The sequence below is a fragment of the Mustelus asterias genome, chromosome 4 (assembly GCF_964213995.1).
Source record: "Mustelus asterias chromosome 4, sMusAst1.hap1.1, whole genome shotgun sequence".
NCBI lineage: Eukaryota > Metazoa > Chordata > Chondrichthyes > Carcharhiniformes > Triakidae > Mustelus > Mustelus asterias.
In genome coordinates, this window is record NC_135804.1 from 36670429 (window position 1) to 36688578 (window position 18150).

Sequence of the window (18150 nt, forward strand, 5' to 3'; positions counted from 1 at the left end):
AGAAGTAGGCCATTCAGCCCACCGAGCCTGCTCCGTCATTCAGTATGATCATGGATAAACAGACACTTCAATGCCTTTTACACACACTATCCCCATAATCCTTTATGTTATTGTTAAAGATGAATCTATCAATCTCTACCTTAAACATACTCAATGACTGAGCTTCCACAGTGTGGTGGGATAAAAAATTCCAAAGATTCACAACTCTCTGTGTAATGAAATTTCTCCTCATCTCAGTCCTTAGTGGCATCCCCTTATTTTGAAATTTTACCCCGGTTCTAGACTCCACAACCAAGGGAAACATCTTCCCCACATCTATCCTGCTTCTCCCTTTAAGCATTTTGTAGATTTCAATGAGATGACCTTTCATTCTTCAAAACTCCAGAGAATAATACACAGAGTCATAGAAGTTTACAGCATGGAAACAGGCCCTTTGGCCCAACTTGTCCATGCCGCCCTTTTCTTTTTAAAACCCCTAAGCTAATTCCAATTGCCCGCATTTGGCCCACATCCCTCTATACCCATCGTACCCATATAACTATCTAAATGCTTTTTAAAAGACAAAATTGTAACTGCCTCTACTACTACCTCTGGCAGCTTGTTCCAGACACTCACCACCCTCTGTGTGAAAAAATTGCCCCTCTGGACACTTTTGTATCTCTCCCCTCTCACCTTAAACCTATGCCCTCTAGTTTTAGACTCCCCTACCTTTGGGAAAAGATATTGACTATCCAGCTGATCTGTGCCCCTCATTATTTTATAGACCTCTATAAGATCATCCCTCAAACTCCTACGCTCCAGAGAAAAAAGTCCCAGTCTATCCAGCCTCTCCTTATAACTCAATCCATCAAGTCCCAGTAGCATCCTAGTAAATCTTTTCTGCACTCTTTCTAGTTTAATAATATCCTTTCTATAATAGGGTGACCAGAATTGCACACAGTATTCCAAGTGTGGTCATACCAATGTCTTGTACAACTTCAATATGCCCATTATGTCCATCTCTCTTTATAAGACAGTCCCTTCAACCCCAGAACAAGTCTGATGAACTTTCATTGCATTCCCACTGTGGCAATAATATCCATTCTGAGGTAAGGGTACCAAAACTGCACACAGTACTTTAGGTGCGGCCCAACCAAGCTTCCATACAATTAAAACACGACCTCATTACTCCTGTACTCAAATCCTCTTGCAATAAAATCTCACATTCCATTAGCCTTCCTAATAGCTTGCTACATCTGCATGTTTTGTTTTAAAAAATATTTTACAGACTTAGTTGTTGCTGGGGAAGGCTCAATCAAAGCCCCCCCTGCCAGTGTGACATTGTGGGACCCCACAACGTTTTATCTATGACCCTAACAATATGGCGGAGGGAAGCACCCTTGGGGCTGACAGCTTCCACACCACCTGTTTTTGCCACTCTGCAAGAAAATGAGAAAATTCCACCCATAGATTGCTGTATATTTCCCCCAGTCACACATTGTAGAATTTCCTGCAGTCGCATGATGCAGTGTCTCTTCTAGTCACACAATGCAGTACCTCCCCATATTACATAGTGCAGTACTTTTCTCAAATGCATAGCACAGTTTTCTTCTAAATATTGCAGTACTCCCACATTGAAATGCATTTGATGTGCATTGATGTGCTTATATATTTAATCACAAACTTCACCAAAATATCTATAACTATGATTAATTCAGGAGGTACTTGTTTATAATGGAGGGTTTAATAATGAGCCTCATGGAATTTTTGAGTATCTTTTATGAGTTCTTTATAGATTCTTGATCATTTCCCTGAATGAGAAATGTTCCATGCTGTGCACTATTAACAACTGCTGGGAGATGAATGTTGTTCTCTGGGTCCAATTGCTGTTCTTTTGCAGTCCACAGATGAACACATTCTTGGCGCCTTTGTCGCCTCCATGAAGGTGTATGTAGTGTAAAATTATGACTTTTCAGTATTCAAAACATGTACAAACACAAGCCTTGTTGAGATAGTCCTGGTAGGTTCTCCATTCATTTAAAGTGTCAGTTTCCTTCTATTTCAATTCATGATATTCTCCTTTGTCTGAGTATTAATTTTGGAATGATTTTGTTTCTCTTTCTCCAGTCCAAATCCTCCCCATGGTGTCTCGGCTCTGTGTGAAATCTGGAAAGCAGTACGCAAGTCTGTGGATAATTAATTATTGCTGAAAGTATGAGAAATGCGGTGTTCTCTTCCTTTAAGCTCTTAGAAACTGTGCAAAGGTATCTGAACTGTGGCAGGTAGTCGTGACAGGGAGATCCGACCCTTAAGTATCTGACTTAATTGAAAAACTAGTTTTGCAGATCTCAGCTTAGAGATCATTCCTTCCTAACCCATATTCCTCAAGCATTTAACCTTCTCATAAATGCATTGTATCTCTTACTTAAATTTCTGGAGAAACTGGTGTGTTTTAATTATTTGCTTTTATATAATAATTAAATGCAAGCACATGACAGTGAAACTCAATTATAGTGGACTTAAGTGTAGTGGAAATATTTGTATTGATCTCAGCTAATTTACTTCGTAACTGAATCAAGTAACGATACTGAGATGAAGAAATTACAATCTGTGAGCGATGGAAATATGAAGGCTTGGGACCTTCAGGCCATCGAGTGTCCAGGAGGGTTTAGCAGCTGTATAGAAGCTTAATTAGGCCTCATTTGGAATATTGTGTCCAATTCTGGTCACCTCTCTACCAGAAGGATGTGGATGCTTTGGAGAGGGTACAGAAGAGGTTTACCAGGATATTGCCTGGCCTGGAGGGTATTAGCTATGAGGAGAGGTTGGATAAACTCAGTTTGTTCTCACTGGAACGACAGAGGTTGAGAGATGACCTGATAGAGGTTTACAAGATTGAGTGGCATGGACAGAGTGAATAGTCAGATGCTCTTTCCTAAGGTGGAAAAGTCAAGTACTAGGGGACATAGGTTTAAGGTGTGTGGGGAAAAGTTTAGAGGAGATGTGCGAGGCATGTTTTTTACGCGGAGAGTGGCGAATACCTGGAACGCGCTGTAGGGGAGGTGATGGGAGCAGATACGATAGTGGCATTCAAGGGGCATCTAGACGAATACATGAATAGGATGGGAATGGAAGGATTTAGTATTAGTTGAGGCAGGCATCATGATTGGCGAAGGCTTGGAGAGCCGAAGGGCTTGTTCCAGTGCTGTATTGTTCTTTGATCTTCTTTGATCAGTGGAAACAGATCCTAGCCTTCATAAAACATTTATTCTCAGAACCTTGACAAACCGACAATTATACGTTGTATTCCAATTATGCCATAGGACACAGCTTCAAGATTGCAAACTGTTTGTGTGCAGTCACTTTAGAACCGGAAGCAGGATGTTTTCTGGCTTAGCGACTTTTTGAATTACTAAAGCAATGTTTGAGGAGACAGCAGTTTTGAGTGGAACTGACGGTGTGTTCAACATGAGTTTATCTTGTTTCTGCCTGTATATCATCAAACTACCAATCACTAAAATATAACGGGATTGTCCAAGTGAGAGGCAAAACACAACTCTTGTCATATGAATAGATGTCTGATCATTTGGGCTGGTTGCACTGGGAAAGTTGGCTGATGAGACAGTAGGTATGTTTTGTATCTAACTCCTTCCGCTTACAATTTTTATGTAATCGTATTTTGGATGCTCTGCATAATTTCTCTGCATAATTAATGTCATATCTTCGGTCATGCCCTTGAATACAGATAAAAAGATAAAAAGTACTTGTGTCACTAATTTTTACAGGAACTTTTCCTACTATCTGCCATAACTGCAGCAGAAGATCCATGAAAACAGTTTATACGAAGAATCAATGTATATACTTACTGTTTGGTGACTAGTGGCGTGGCGCAGAGATCGGTGCTGGGGCTTCAACTGTTTACCATATACATAGACGATCTGGAGGAGGGGACCGAGTGTAGGGTAACAAAGTTTGCGGATGACACAAAGATGAGTGGGAAAGCGAATTGCGTGGAGGATGCGGAAAGCCTGCAGAGCGATTTGGATAGGCTAAGTGAGTGGGCGAGGATCTGGCAGATGGAGTATAACGTTGACAAGTGTGAGGTTATCCACTTTGGAAGGAATAATAGTAAAATGGACTATTATTGAAATGGTGAAAAATTACAACATGCTACTGTGCAGAGGGACCTGGGGGTCCTTGTGCATGAATCGCAAAAACTCAGTTTGCAGGTGCAGCAGGTGATCAAGAAGGCAATGGAATGTTGGCCTTTATCGCGAAGGGGATGGAGTATAAAAGCAGGGAGGTCTTGCTGCAATTGTACAAGGTACTGGTGAGGTCGCAACTAGAGTACTGTGTGCAATTTTGGTCCCCTTATTTGCGGAAGGATATATTGGCCTTGGAGGGAGTACAGAGAAGGTTCACCAGGTTGATACCGGAGATGAGGGGGTTAGCTTATGAGGAGTGATTGAGTAGATTGGGCCTGTACTCGTTGGAGTTTAGAAGGCTGAGGGGAGATCTTATAGAGACATATAAGATAATGAAGGGGCTAGACAGGGTAGAGGCAGAGAGATTCTTTCCACTTAGAAAGGAAGCAAGAACTAGAGGACACAGCCTCAAAATAAGGGGGAGTCAGTTTAGAACAGAGTTGAGGAGGCACTTCTCTCAAAGGGTAGTGAATCTCTGGAATTCTCTGCCCATTGAAGCAGTGGAGGCTACCTCGTTAAATATGTTTAAGTCACAGGTAGATAGATTTCTGATCAATAAGGGAATTAAGGGTTATGGGGAGCAGCGGGTAAGTGGAACTAAACCACTATCAGATCAGCCATGATCTTATTGAATGGCGGGGCAGGCTCGTGGGGCTAGATGGCCTACTCCTGCTCCTATTTCTTATGTTCTTATGTTTATGAAACTATATTTCACGGTCTCTGTGGCTCTTTTGCCAGGGGATATCTTCCCAGAGGTTCACAGAATGCTACAGTGCAGAAGCGGCCCTTCGGCCCATCGAGTCTGCACCGACGCATGAAATGCCTTGACCTGCCCACCTAATCCCACTTGCCAGCACTTGGCCCATAGCCTTGAATGTTATGGCGTGCCAAGTACTCAACACTTGGATGAATTTCCCTTTTTTTATTGGTTGATTATCTGGTCCAATCACATTGCAGTAGGACAAGACCCAATTGTAGGCAACATTCTTAGCATTTAAAAGGCTCAAACTATTTTTCCCCTCACAAGGAAAGGTCGAAAACCGAGCAACACCATTGGCGGAAGCAAAGCCAATTGTGGTTTTCAATAGGAAATTGGATCATTATCTGGAGAGAGAAAATTGCAGAGCTATGGGGAAAAGACAGGAGGGTGGGGCTAGCTAAGTTGCTCTTGCAGAGTGTGGACACGAATTTGATGGGCTGAATCTTGTTCTTCTATGCTGTAACCATTCTATGAAATGGTGCCAGCATTGTAAAACTTCCCATCAGTAAAGTGTACAGGCTTGCTGTATGTTCTGTCTCCGTCATTCCCTTTGTGAGTTCTCTGTGACATTTTCAAGCTAGTAGGAAGTATACATAAATAATGATAATGAGCTGACCTCAGAATATAATCTGAAATAGAAACATAGAAAATAGGAGCAGGAGTAGGCCAGTTGGCCTTTTGAACCTGATCCATCATTCAATATGATCACGACTGATTCTCTAACACAATGCCACACTCCTGTGCTTTCCCCATAGTCCTTGATGCCTTTAGAGTCCAGAAATCTATTTATTTCCTTCTTAAGTATATTCAGTGACTTGGCCTCCACATCCTTCTGTTGCAGAGAATTCCACAAGTTCCACCACCCTTTGTTTGAAGAAGTTTCTCCTCACCATCAAGGAGTCAAGGGCGGCACGGTAGCACAGTGGTTAGCACTGCTGCTTCATAGTTCCAGGGACCTGGGTTCGATTCCCGGTTTGGGTCACTGTCTGTGTGGAGTTTGCACATTCTCCTCATGTCTGCGTGGGTTTCCTCCGGGTGCTCCGGTTTCCTCCCACAGTCCAAAGATGTGCGGGTTAGGTTGGTTGGCCATGCTAAAATTGCCCCTTAGTGTCCTGAGATGCATAGGTTAGAGGGGTTAGTGGGTAAAATATGTAGGGATATGGGGGTAGGACCTGGGTGGGATTGTGGTCGGTTCAGACTCGATGGGCCGAATGGCCTCTTTCTGTACTGTAGGGTTTCTATGATTCTATGATTCATCTCAGTCCTCAATGGCCTACCCTAGATTCTGAGACTGTGACCCTTTGCTCTCGACCCTGTAAACAACATTCTTGCATCCAGTCTGTCCAGCCCTGTCAATTTCCAACTTGGTCACTGTCTGTGTGGAGTCTGCACATTCTCCTCGTGTCTGCGTGGGTTTCATAGAACATAGAACATAGAACATTACAGCGCAGAACAGGCCCTTCGGCCCACGATGTTGCACCGACCAGTTAAGAAAAAAAAAAACTGTGACCCTCCAACCTAAACCAATTTCTTTTCGTCCATGAACCTATCTACGGATCTCTTAAACGCCCCCAAACTAGGCGCATTTACAACTGATGCTGGCAGGGCATTCCAATCCCTCACCACCCTCTGGGTAAAGAACCTACCCCTGACATCGGTTCTATAACTACCCCCCCTCAATTTAAAGCCATGCCCCCTCGTGCTGGATTTCTCCATCAGAGGAAAAAGGCTATCACTATCCACCCTATCTAAACCTCTAATCATCTTATATGTTTCAATAAGATCCCCTCTTAGCCGCCGCCTTTCCAGCGAAAACAATCCCAAATCCCTCAGCCTCTCCTCATAGGATCTCCCCTCCATACCAGGCAACATCCTGGTAAACCTCCTCTGCACCCTCTCCAAAGCCTCCACATCCTTCCTGTAATGTGGGGACCAGAACTGCACACAGTACTCCAAGTGCGGCCGCACCAGAGTTGTGTACAGTTGCAACATAACGCTACGACTCCTAAATTCAATCCCCCTACCAATAAACGCCAAGACACCATATGCCTTCTTAACAACCTTATCTACTTGATTCCCAACTTTCAGGGATCTATGCACACATACACCTAGATCCCTCTGCTCCTCCACACTATTCAAAGTCCTCCCGTTAGCCCTATACTCAACACATCTGTTATTCCTACCAAAGTGAATTACCTCACACTTCTCCGCATTAAACTCCATCCGCCACCTCTCGGCCCAACTTTGCAACCTGTCTAAGTCTTCCTGCAAACTACGACACCCTTCCTCACTGTCTACCACACCACCGACTTTGGTGTCATCAGCAAATTTGCTAATCCACCCAACTATACCCTCATCCAGATCATTAATAAATATTACAAACAGCAGTGGCCCCAAAACAGATCCCTGAGGTACACCACTTGTAACCGCACTCCATGATGAATATTTACTATCAACCACCACCCTCTGTTTCCTATCCGCTAGCCAATTCCTGATCCAATTTCCTAGATCACCCCCAATCCCATACATCTGCATTTTCTGCAGAAGCCTACCATGGTGAACCTTATCAAACGCCTTACTAAAATCCATATATACCACGTCCACTGCCTTGCCCCCATCCACCTCCTTGGTCACTTTCTCAAAAAACTCAATAAGGTTAGTAAGGCACGACCTACCTGCCACAAAACCATGCTGACTATCACCTATCAATTCATTACTCTCCAAATAACTATAAATCCTATCCCTTATAATTTTTTCCAACATCTTGCCGACAACAGAAGTGAGACTCACCGGTCTATAATTCCCGGGGAAGTCTCTGTTCCCCTTCTTAAACAATGGGACAACATTCGCTAACCTCCAATCTTCTGGTACTATACCAGAGGCCAACGACGACCTGAAGATCAGAGCCAGAGGCTCTGCAATCACTTCTCTTGCCTCCCAGAGAATCCTTGGATAAATCCCATCCGGACCAGGGGATTTATCTATTTTCAGACCCTCCAGAATATCCTGCACATCCTCCTTATCAACTGTAATACTGTCTATTCTACTCCCCTGCAACCCAGTGTCCTCCTCAGCTATATTCATGTCCCCTTGCGTGAACACCGAAGAGAAATATTGGTTCAATGCTTCACCAATCTCCTCCGGTTCCACACATAACTTCCCTCTGCCATCTATAACTGGCCCTAAACTTGCCCTAACCAACCTTCTGTTCTTGACATACCTATAGAACGCCTTAGGATTCTCTTTAACCCTATCCGCCAAAGTCTTCTCATGTCCCCTTTTAGCCCTTCTAAGCTCGCTCTTCAACTCCCTCTTAGCCAATCTAAAGCTTTCTAGTGCACTACCCGAGTGCTCACGTCTCATCCGAACATAAGCCTCCTTTTTCTTTTTAACCAACAAAGAAACTTTTTTGGTGCACCACGGTTCCCTAGCCCTACCAATTCCTCCTTGCCTGACAGGGACATACCTATCACAGACTCCTCCGGGTGCTCCAGTTTCCTCCCACGCTTCAAAAAGACGGGCAGGTTAGGTGCATTGTCCATGCTAAATTCTCCTTCAGTGTACCTGAACAGATGCCGGAGTGTGGCGATTAGGGGATTTTCAAAGTAACTTAATTGCAGTGTTAATGTAAGCCTTCTTGAAGCATTAATAAATAAACTTTAAAAAAAGCTCAGAGTCAAGGATCAAGACAGAGATGAGGACGAATTTCTTCTCTGATAGGGTAGTGAATTGTGGAATCCTTCACCACTGAGAGCTGTAGAGGCTAGATTGTGAAGTATGTTCAAAGCTAAGATAGATTTTTAATCAGGAAGGGAATCAAAGGTCATGGGGTTAAGGCAGGAAAGTGGAGTTGAGGATGCTATCAGACCAGTCATGATCTCATTGAATGGTGGAGCAGACTCAATGGGTCGAATGGCCTACTTTTGCTCCTATGTCTTATAGTCTTATGATTACTAGTCCAGTGACAATACCACTGCATCCCATAATTGTACTCTTCTCCATTTTGCAAACATGGAAACATAGAAAACTACAGCACAAAACAGGCCCTTCGGCCCCACAAGTTGTGCCGAACATATCCCTATCTTTTAGGCCTACCTATAACCCTCCATCCTATTAAGTCCCATGTACTTATCCAGGAGTCTCTTAAAAGACCCTATTGAGTTTGCTTCCACCACCACTGATGACAGCCGATTCCACTCGCCCACCACCCTCTGTGTGAAAAACTTCCCCCTTACATTTCCCCTGTACCTACACCCCAGCACCTTAAACCTGTGTCCTCGCGTAGCAGCCATTTCCACCCTGGGAAAAAGCCTCTGAGAGTCCACCCGATCTATGCCTCTCAACATCTTATATACCTCTATTAGGTCTCATCTCATCCTACGTCTCTCCAAGGAGAAAAGACCGAGCTCCCTCAGCCTATCCTCATAAGGCATGCCACTCAATCTAGGCAACATCCTTGTAAATCGCCTCTGCACCCTTTCAATCTTTTCCACATCCTTCCTGTAATGAGGCGACCAGAACTGAGCGCAGTACTCCAAGTGGGGTCTGACGAGGGTCTTATATAGCTGCATCATTATCCCCGGACTCCTAAACTCAATCCCTCGATTGATAAAGGCCAGCACACCATACGCCTTCTTAACCACCTCCTCCACCTGCGGGGCCGATTTTAGAGTCCTCTGGACCCGGACCCCAAGGTCCTTCTCATCCTCCACAGTACTAAGAGTCTTTCCCTTTATATTGTACACCTTCATCCCATTTGACCTGCCAAAATGGACCACTACGCATTTATCTGGGTTGAAGTCCATCTGCCACTTCTCCGCCCAGTCTTGCATCCTATCTATGTCCCTCTGTAACTTCTGACATCCCTCCAGCCTATCCACAACCCCACCAACCTTCATGTCGTCGGCAAACTTATCAACCCATCCCTCCACTTCCTCATCCAGGTCATTTATGAAAATGACAAACAGCAAGGGTCCCAGAACAGATCCCTGGGGCACACCACTGGTGACCGACCTCCATTTAGAAAAAGACCCATCTATACCCACTCTCTGCCTCCTTTGGGCAAGCCAGTTCTGGATCCACAGGGCAGCAGCCCCTTGGATCCCATGCCCTCTCACTTTTTCTAGAAGCCTTGCATGGGGGACCCTATCGAACGCTTTGCTAAAATCCATATAAACCACATCTACTGCTTTCCCTTCGTCAATGTGTTTAGTCACATTTTCGAAGAACTCCACCAGGCTTGTAAGGCACGATCTGCCTTTGACAAAGCCATGCTGAGTATTCTTGAGCATACTAAACCTCTCTAAATGCTCATAAATCTTGTCCCTCAAGATCTTCTCCATCAGCTTACCAACCACTGAGGTTAGACTCATCGGTCGGTAATTTCCTGGGCTATCCCCCCTTCTTGAAAATAGGAACCACATCCGCAATCCTCCAATCCTCCGGCACCTCTCCCGTCTCCATCGACGACGCAAAGGTCATCGGCAGAGGCTCTGCAATCTCTTCCCTCGTCTCCCACAGTAACCTGGGGTACATCCCATCCGGACCCGCTAACTTATCTGTCTTGATGCCATTCAAAGATTCCAGCACAACCTCTTTGTTAAAGTCCACATACTCAATCTTTTCAGTCCACAGTACATCCACCCATGTCCTTCTCCTTTGTGAAAACTGAGGCAAAATACTCATTAAACACCTCTGCCATTTCTACTAGTTCCGTACTGATTTTCCCGCCTTCACCTTTTATAGGCCCTATTCCTTCACGTCTCATCCTTTTACTCTTCACATATTTATAGAACGCCTTAGGGTTTTCCTTAATTCTACTTGCCAAGGCCTTCTCGTGACCTCTTCTGGCTCTCCTAATTTCCTTCTTTAGTCCCTTCCTACAAGCCGTATACTCATCTAGATCCCTATCTTCACCAAGCTCTCTGAACCTTTTGTACGCTTTCCTTTTCTTCTCGACTAGGTCCCACACAGCTTTCGTGCACCACGGTTCTTTTAACCTACCAACTCCTCCCTGTCTGCTCGGAACATTGTCCTGTAGAACCCAAGACAGACATTCCTTGAAAAACTGCCACCTCTCTTCAGTAGATTTCCCCGAGAATACCTCCTTCCAATTTACTTCTCTAATTTGCTGCCTTATGTCTTCATATTTCCCCTTACTCCATATAAACACTTTCCTAGCTTGCCTGATCCTCTCTTTTTCCAATGCAAGCAAAAAGGAGATAGAGTTATGATCGCTAACCCCAGGATGCTCTCCCACTGAGAGATCTGACACCTGTCCAGGGTCATTGGTCAGTATCAGATCAAGTACAGCCTCTCCTCTTGTAGGCTTGTCCACATGCTGTGTCAGGAAACCCTCCTGAACACACCTAATGAACTCCTCCCCATCCAATCCCCTTACCCTAGGGATATTCCAATCTATGTTTGGGAAATTAAAGTCTCCCATCACAACAACTCTGCTATTATTGCAACTCTCCAGGATTTGTTTCCCTATCTGCTCCTCCACCCCCCTGTCACTATTGGGCGGCCTATAGAAAACTCCCAGCAAAGTGATCGACCCCTTCCCACTCCGAACTTCCACCCACAGAGACTCTGTAGACAATCCCTCCACAGCATATACCTTCTCTACAGCTGTGACACTATTCCTGATTGGAGATGCCGGCGTTGGACTGGGGTAAACACAGTAAGAAGTTTAACAACACCAGGTTAAAGTCCAACAGGTTTATTTGGTAGCAAAAGCCACACAAGCTTTCGGAGCTCCAAGCCCCTTCTTCAGGTGAGTGGGAATTCTGTTCACAAACAGGGCATATAAAGACAGAGACTCAATTTACATGAATAATGGTTGGAATGTGAATACTTACAGCTAATCAAGTCTTTAAGAAACAAAACAATGTGAGTGGAGAGAGCATCAAGACAGGCTAAAAAGATGTGTATTGTCTCCAGACAAGACAGCCAGTGAAGCTCGGCAGGTCCAGGCAACTGTGGGGGTTACAGATAGTGTGACATGAACCCAATATCCCGGTTGATAGGACGGCCTCAACCGGGATATTGGGTTCATGTCACACTATCTGTAACCCCCACAGTTGCCTGGACCTGCCGAGTTTCACTGGCTGTCTTGTCTGGAGACAATACACATCTTTTTAGCCTGTCTTGATGCTCTCTCCACTCACATTGTTTTGTTTCTTAAAGACTTGATTAGCTGTAAGTATTCGCATTTCAACCATTATTCATGTAAATTGAGTCTCTGTCTTTATATGCCCTGTTTGTGAACAGAATTCCCACTCACCTGAAGAAGGGGCTTGGAGCTCCGAAAGCTTGTGTGGCTTTTGCTACCAAATAAACCTGTTGGACTTTAACCTGGTGTTGTTAAACTTCTTACACTATTCCAGATCAGCAGTGCCACTCCAACCCCTCTCTTGCCTCCCTCCCTGTCCTTCCTGAAACATCTGAATCCCGGCACCTGTAGCATCCAGTCCTGTCCCTGAGACATCCAAGTCTCCGTAATGGCCACCACATCACACTTCCAGCCATCGATCCACGCTATGAGCTCATCCCCTTTATTCACTAGACTCCTGGCATTAAAGTAAACACATCTCAATCCTTTGGTCTGAGCTCTCCCCTTCTCTATCCCCCATCCATCCTCCCTCTTGCACCGTCTATAACCCTTCCCTGTTTGCGAGCTAACTTCCTCGCTCCCAGTCACCTAGTCTTGATCCCCTCCCCCCAACCTATCCAGTTTAAACTCTCCCCAGTAGCCTTAGCCAACCTTCCTGCCAGGATATTGGACCCCTGTGATTCAAGTGCCACCCGTTTTTTGTGTACAGGTCACACCTGCCCCTAAAGAGGTCCCAATGCACCAGTCCCTCAGCCACACATTCATCCTCCACCTCACTCCATTTCTGCCCTCACCCTCCTGTGGCACAGGCAGCAATCCTGAGATTACTACCTTTGCTTTCCTCCTTCTCAGCTGTCTCCCTAATTCCCTATACTCTCTTTTCATGACAGTTCACTTTCAGTGATCCAATCCCATTAATTTTCACACCAGGACCAGAAAATCCAGATTATAAAGACATATAAAGATTATTTATATTGAGACTGATTTAGGTCCTTTCATTTGCTAAATTATGTTTTTGATATCTTTGGTAATCCTATAATGTAATGATTTTTATTCCGTATCAGTATAAGTTCATGTTACTACAGTTACAGAGACTAAGGTGAGAGGGGAGAGATACAAAAGGCTCTAGAGAGGCAATTTTTTCACACAAAGGGTAGTGAGTGTCTGGAACGAGCTGCCAGAGGTAGTAGTAGAGGTGGGTACAATTTTGTCTTTTAAAAAGCATTTAGATAGTTACATGGGTAAGTTGGGTATACAGGGATATGGATCAAACACGGGTAATTGGGAAAAACTTAGTGGTAAAACTGGGCGGTATGGACAAGTTGGGCCAAAGGGCCTGTTTCCATGCTGTAAACCTCTATGACTTGAAAGCTTACAAATCAATACTTTACAATATAGCCATTAATGTGTGTGGTGCCAAATCCCTTACATGTTGATCATCATTGTTGTGTAGCAAATTGTTTTGATCTGGCCTGCACTGCCTGAAAGGTTAAAGAAAGTTCAGTAGTAATTTTCAAAAATATATTAGATAAATAAATAATCAAAAAGGAAAAGAAATGCAAGGCTGCGGGGAAAAAACTGGGGAACGGATCTAATTAAATAGCTCTTTCAAAGAACCAGCACAGACATAATTTTTAAATGACTTTTTTCTGCGTTCTCTGATCCGACAATATGATTTTCAGGATTCCAAGATGGTGCTAATATTTTACAACATGAATAATCTACATAACCTTTGATGGTATCATACTTTTCTGTCCTTTTCCCAACAAAATCTTCTGAACACTAAGAATGTAAGTCACCTAAATGAATCAAAATAACTAACTTGCAATAACTAAGGATATGAAGAGATACATTAAACAAAGTCAAATTCAAATAGACAGTAATGCTACAATACAAAGTAAGGAATCTCACAACACCAGGTTAAAGTCCGACAGGTTTATTTGGAATCACGAGCTTTTGGAGCCATGCTCCTTCAAGGAGCAGCGCTCCGAAAGCTCGTGATTCCAAATAAACCTGTTGGACTTTAACCTGGTGTTATGAGACTTCTGACTGTGCCCACCCCAGTCTCAACCTCAACATTACAAAGTATCATGCCATGATTTGTAGGTCCACTGGGAAAAAATGCTCAATTTCTAAAATGACTCAATTCGGGCGATGTTGTGAGCTAACACCTCACAGGACAATTTACAAACACGCACAGGCAGTGGGGAAGCTCACCCACTACAGTATATTTCAGTCAATCGTTAGAAGTTTCAGAAATCAATTGGCATAGAGTCTTATGGAACTATTTTTTGGATCTTTTGGATTTTTTGGGCGGCACAGTAGCACAGTGGTTAGCACTGCTGCTTCACAGCTCCAGGGTCCCGGGTTCGATTCCTGGCTCAGGTCACTGTCTGTGTGGAGTTTGCACATTCTCCTCGTGTCTGCGTGGGTTTCCTCCGGGTGCTCCGGTTTCCTCCCACAGTCCAAAGATGTGCGGGTTAGGTTGATTGACCAGGTTTAAAAAAAATTGCCCCTTAGAGTCCTGGGATGCGTAGGTTAGAGGGATTAGCGGGTAAAATATGTGGGGGTAGGGCCTGGGTGGGATTGTGGTCGGTGCAGACTCGATGGGCTGAATGGCCTCCTTCTGCACTGTAGGGTTTCTATGAGAGGGAGAAAGTGTGTTTGTGCATAGCATTGCATTCAATTGGTCTTTCACAACATCTGCCAGGTGCAATAACCTGGAATTATAATAATCTTCGATAGAGACCAATCAATAGAAAATATCAGGAACTACACTGGCGATTTTTCAGCATGTACATCTGACAGACAAGGCTTTCTGCTGCCAGTATGTACTGAGAGTTGTTCTCATATGTATAATAACCCCCCTCAATCGATGGCTAAAAATGAAGTAATGGACTGCAGATGAGTATAGCATGCCATTACATTGAATATTTATAGCAGAAATTAAGTTCAGGTTGAGATGTGGATTTTATTTTCACACCTTTACAAACAATTGGAAACAAATGCAATTTTACATTATTGGATAGTGTGGCTATGATGTTGGGAAATGGTTACTTGAAACTGATGGCAAGCTGAAGAAATTGTAATATTAACTTTCAAACTAGAGCAGCAACCCAGGCTCAGTTAGACCTGCTTTTCAGACTGATAGCATTAAAATATTGACTGCATCTGATTTTAGCGGCAGCTGAACAAGGTTGACAACAAGCACTGGAACTGTGCTGAAATTTCCAAATATCATCAAATGCCATACTGGCCGAGTGAGCGGTACCCTTGATATCGACCTGAATTTTTTTCCCCTGGCACTTCACTTACTGGAGCCCACTGTATTGTGTGTGTTTTTAACAACTTCTTTTCTACCTGCACCATCTCAACTATTCATACTTTGTATATCCTGTCAATTATTTTACTTCTTTAATTTTTCATAGAATCATAGAATCCTACAGTGCAGAAAGAGGCCATTTGGCCCATCGAGTCTGCACCGACCACAACCCCACCCAGGCCCTCCCCCCACAACCCCATGCATTTACTCTAGCTAGTGCCCCTGACACTAAGGGGCAATTTAGCATGGCCAATCCACCGAACCTGCACATCTTTGAACTGTGGGAGGAAACCGGAGCACCCGGAGGAAACCCACGCAGACACGGGGAGAACGTGCAAACTTCACACAGACAGTGACCCAAGCCGGGAATCGAACCTGGGCTCCTGGCGCTGTGAGGCAGCAGTGCTAACCACTGTACCACCGTGCCGCCCCATTATGTTTCCTATTGTCTAAAGCTAATATCTTCTCTGCAACTCGTCCATCTACTTTTCTTCATGTAAAATATTCACAAGCCGTTCTATTTCTTATTTAGTGTGTGTGTGTGTGATGTGAGTGCAGGTGTGTGTATCCAGGCTCTAATATGTGCATGTTTCTGCTTTTACAGTACTTTCCTTTTTATTCATCAGTAATTTTTTTCTTCTTCAATATTTGGTGCTTTTATCCATTATTTGAGTGGGAGTATTCCATTCACAATCCCTTTCCAGACTGGTTGTTTTATTTTAAAGATTATCCCTTCTTTTATCCCTGTCTATCAATGTTTTTTCCACAATTTAGTTTTCAGTTTTGAAAAGAGTTTGAATTGAAAACAAAAACTGTTCTGCTATCTCCATACAGGCTGCTTGGCTAGCTGAGTATACCCAGCTTTAGTTACAAGATAAAAAGCCCATTAAAAATGATATAGAATCTTCCATAGACCCATGAAGGAATCTGTAACAATATTAAGTATCACTCTCTTTACCCCTTGTGATTTTTAAAATCATTTAAGTCCTGAGCTTTTTAACTTGTTAAATAAAGTACTTATAACCTACATCTAACGCAGAAGCTCAGAACCAGAGAACTTTTCCATCCACATGATTATAATCAATTGCAATTTACTTCTACAGTTTTGGTTTGGATGCAGAAATATAGGCCGCGATCCCCCATTGCGACCCGCTGGGAACGCATGCACATCTCCCAGAGCCGGCGAACAGTTGCCGATCAGACCACGCTGGAAACCGGTGGGAAGGCAGGTAAGTAATTTAAATCTGTTTTTAATCTGTTTTCAATATGTATATTTGTTAATTATCGGGACCTTTCAGGTCCCGATTGAATCTCCCACCCCACCAGGAGTACTTCATTCCAGTGGAGTTCAGACTAGCTGCCCACGTTCGGGGAACTAGCAGGAACCCTGCCGGAATGAAGTGGGGGGCAATCAGAGCCCCCCCCCAGGGCGGCAGGGAATGGTGCCCCCTGGGCATGGGCACCCTGGCAGTGCCAGCCTGTGCCCCTGGCACTGCCCAGGGGGCAAAGTGTCCAGGGGGCACCTTGGCACTGCCCACCAGGCATCGGGCAGTGCCAAGGAAGTGGGGCCTATTGTGGGTGGGGCCTAGGGGATGATTGGTGGGGTTAGGGGGGGTGGTGTTGCCACTCCGCAAACAAGATCGGTCTGGGATGAAGGGAGGGCAGTGATTGGAGTGGGCTGGGGAGGGTGGTCTGCCGGGGGGGCTGCCTCTGGGGGGGTCTGACCCCGGGGGTGGGGGGGGGGTCAACGGGGGTGGGGGTCTGCCAGGGTGAGGGGGGTGGGGGGATCGCTACTGTTGGGGGGTGGGGCCTGGACATGGGGCGCTCTGGGACGGGGGGTGTCAGGGCTGGCCCGGGAATTGCTGTGGGGGCCGCGATTGGGCCGGGGGGGCTGGCTGGAGGGGCAGCACTGTGGTGGTCCCGGGCTGGCCAGCGATCGAGCTAGCCAGAAAATGGGAGGTTGACAGTTTAGGTCCACTGCGCATGCACAGAGTTCCAGAACTTTCAAACTCTGGCGCGAATAGCTCCCCCCCTTCCCGGGTTTTTAATGAGATTCACGACTGGGACCTCTTCAGTGCACAGAGTGTGGAGATTCACGTGAGAAGCTGAACTGACAGAACAGGCCGGTTTAGAACAGTTTCCCCGCCAATTCAGAACTTTTGGGAGAATCGCCCCCATAATTTCCCTTCTTAAAGTGAAACGCTTTGATCAGTTACTGTGATATTTTCGATTTCACTCTCAAATCAATCAGACTACTCAGAGAGCACTGGTTAGCTTTTCCAGTATATGATATAAACTGAAATGTATCAATAGAGTAGTGACATGCTAACAACGAGGTACATTTGAAATACTGCTGATTACTATCTGAAGGGTCATACCCTCCCAACTAAAGTTTGCTTCCTCAGTATTTCAAAGCAATGCAGCAGATTACATCAGTTCAGCAAATATACCTTTCCTCTTCATACACCTTTCCAAATAATATATTTTCTCTGACGTTCCCATGAAATATCCAAGCTTGCTGAGATACAAAAGCAATTGATCCACTGATGGCTACCTCTCCATCGTGTAAATTCATCTGCATGAGGAGAAAAAATTCAAATTATAATTGATCATCCAGGGCTCTGGTAATACTTTGCTACTTTTCAAAATAGTGGGTCAAATATAATTTAAAATGTTCCTTGAATTCATTTCTTTTGGCACCTTGGGGTGAAATGCTATCGTTGAATTTTCTTTTCCCCCTCACCTTTCAACTCCAATTAGGGTGACATTG

The 18150-nt window shown here is 44.5% G+C and overlaps 1 protein-coding gene across 7 annotated transcripts in view; it reads right to left on the minus strand.

The window, feature by feature from the left end:
• The window catches only part of abcc12 (ATP-binding cassette, sub-family C (CFTR/MRP), member 12), a 131334-nt gene that overhangs the window by 61149 nt on the left and 52035 nt on the right, over positions 1-18150 (minus strand). For all 7 annotated transcript variants that reach the window (XM_078210840.1, XM_078210844.1, XM_078210843.1 and 4 more), the window contains exon 12: positions 17831-17955. In XM_078210840.1, coding sequence (XP_078066966.1) covers positions 17831-17955 — 125 coding nt within the window. The remainder of the gene's footprint in view (positions 1-17830; positions 17956-18150) is intronic.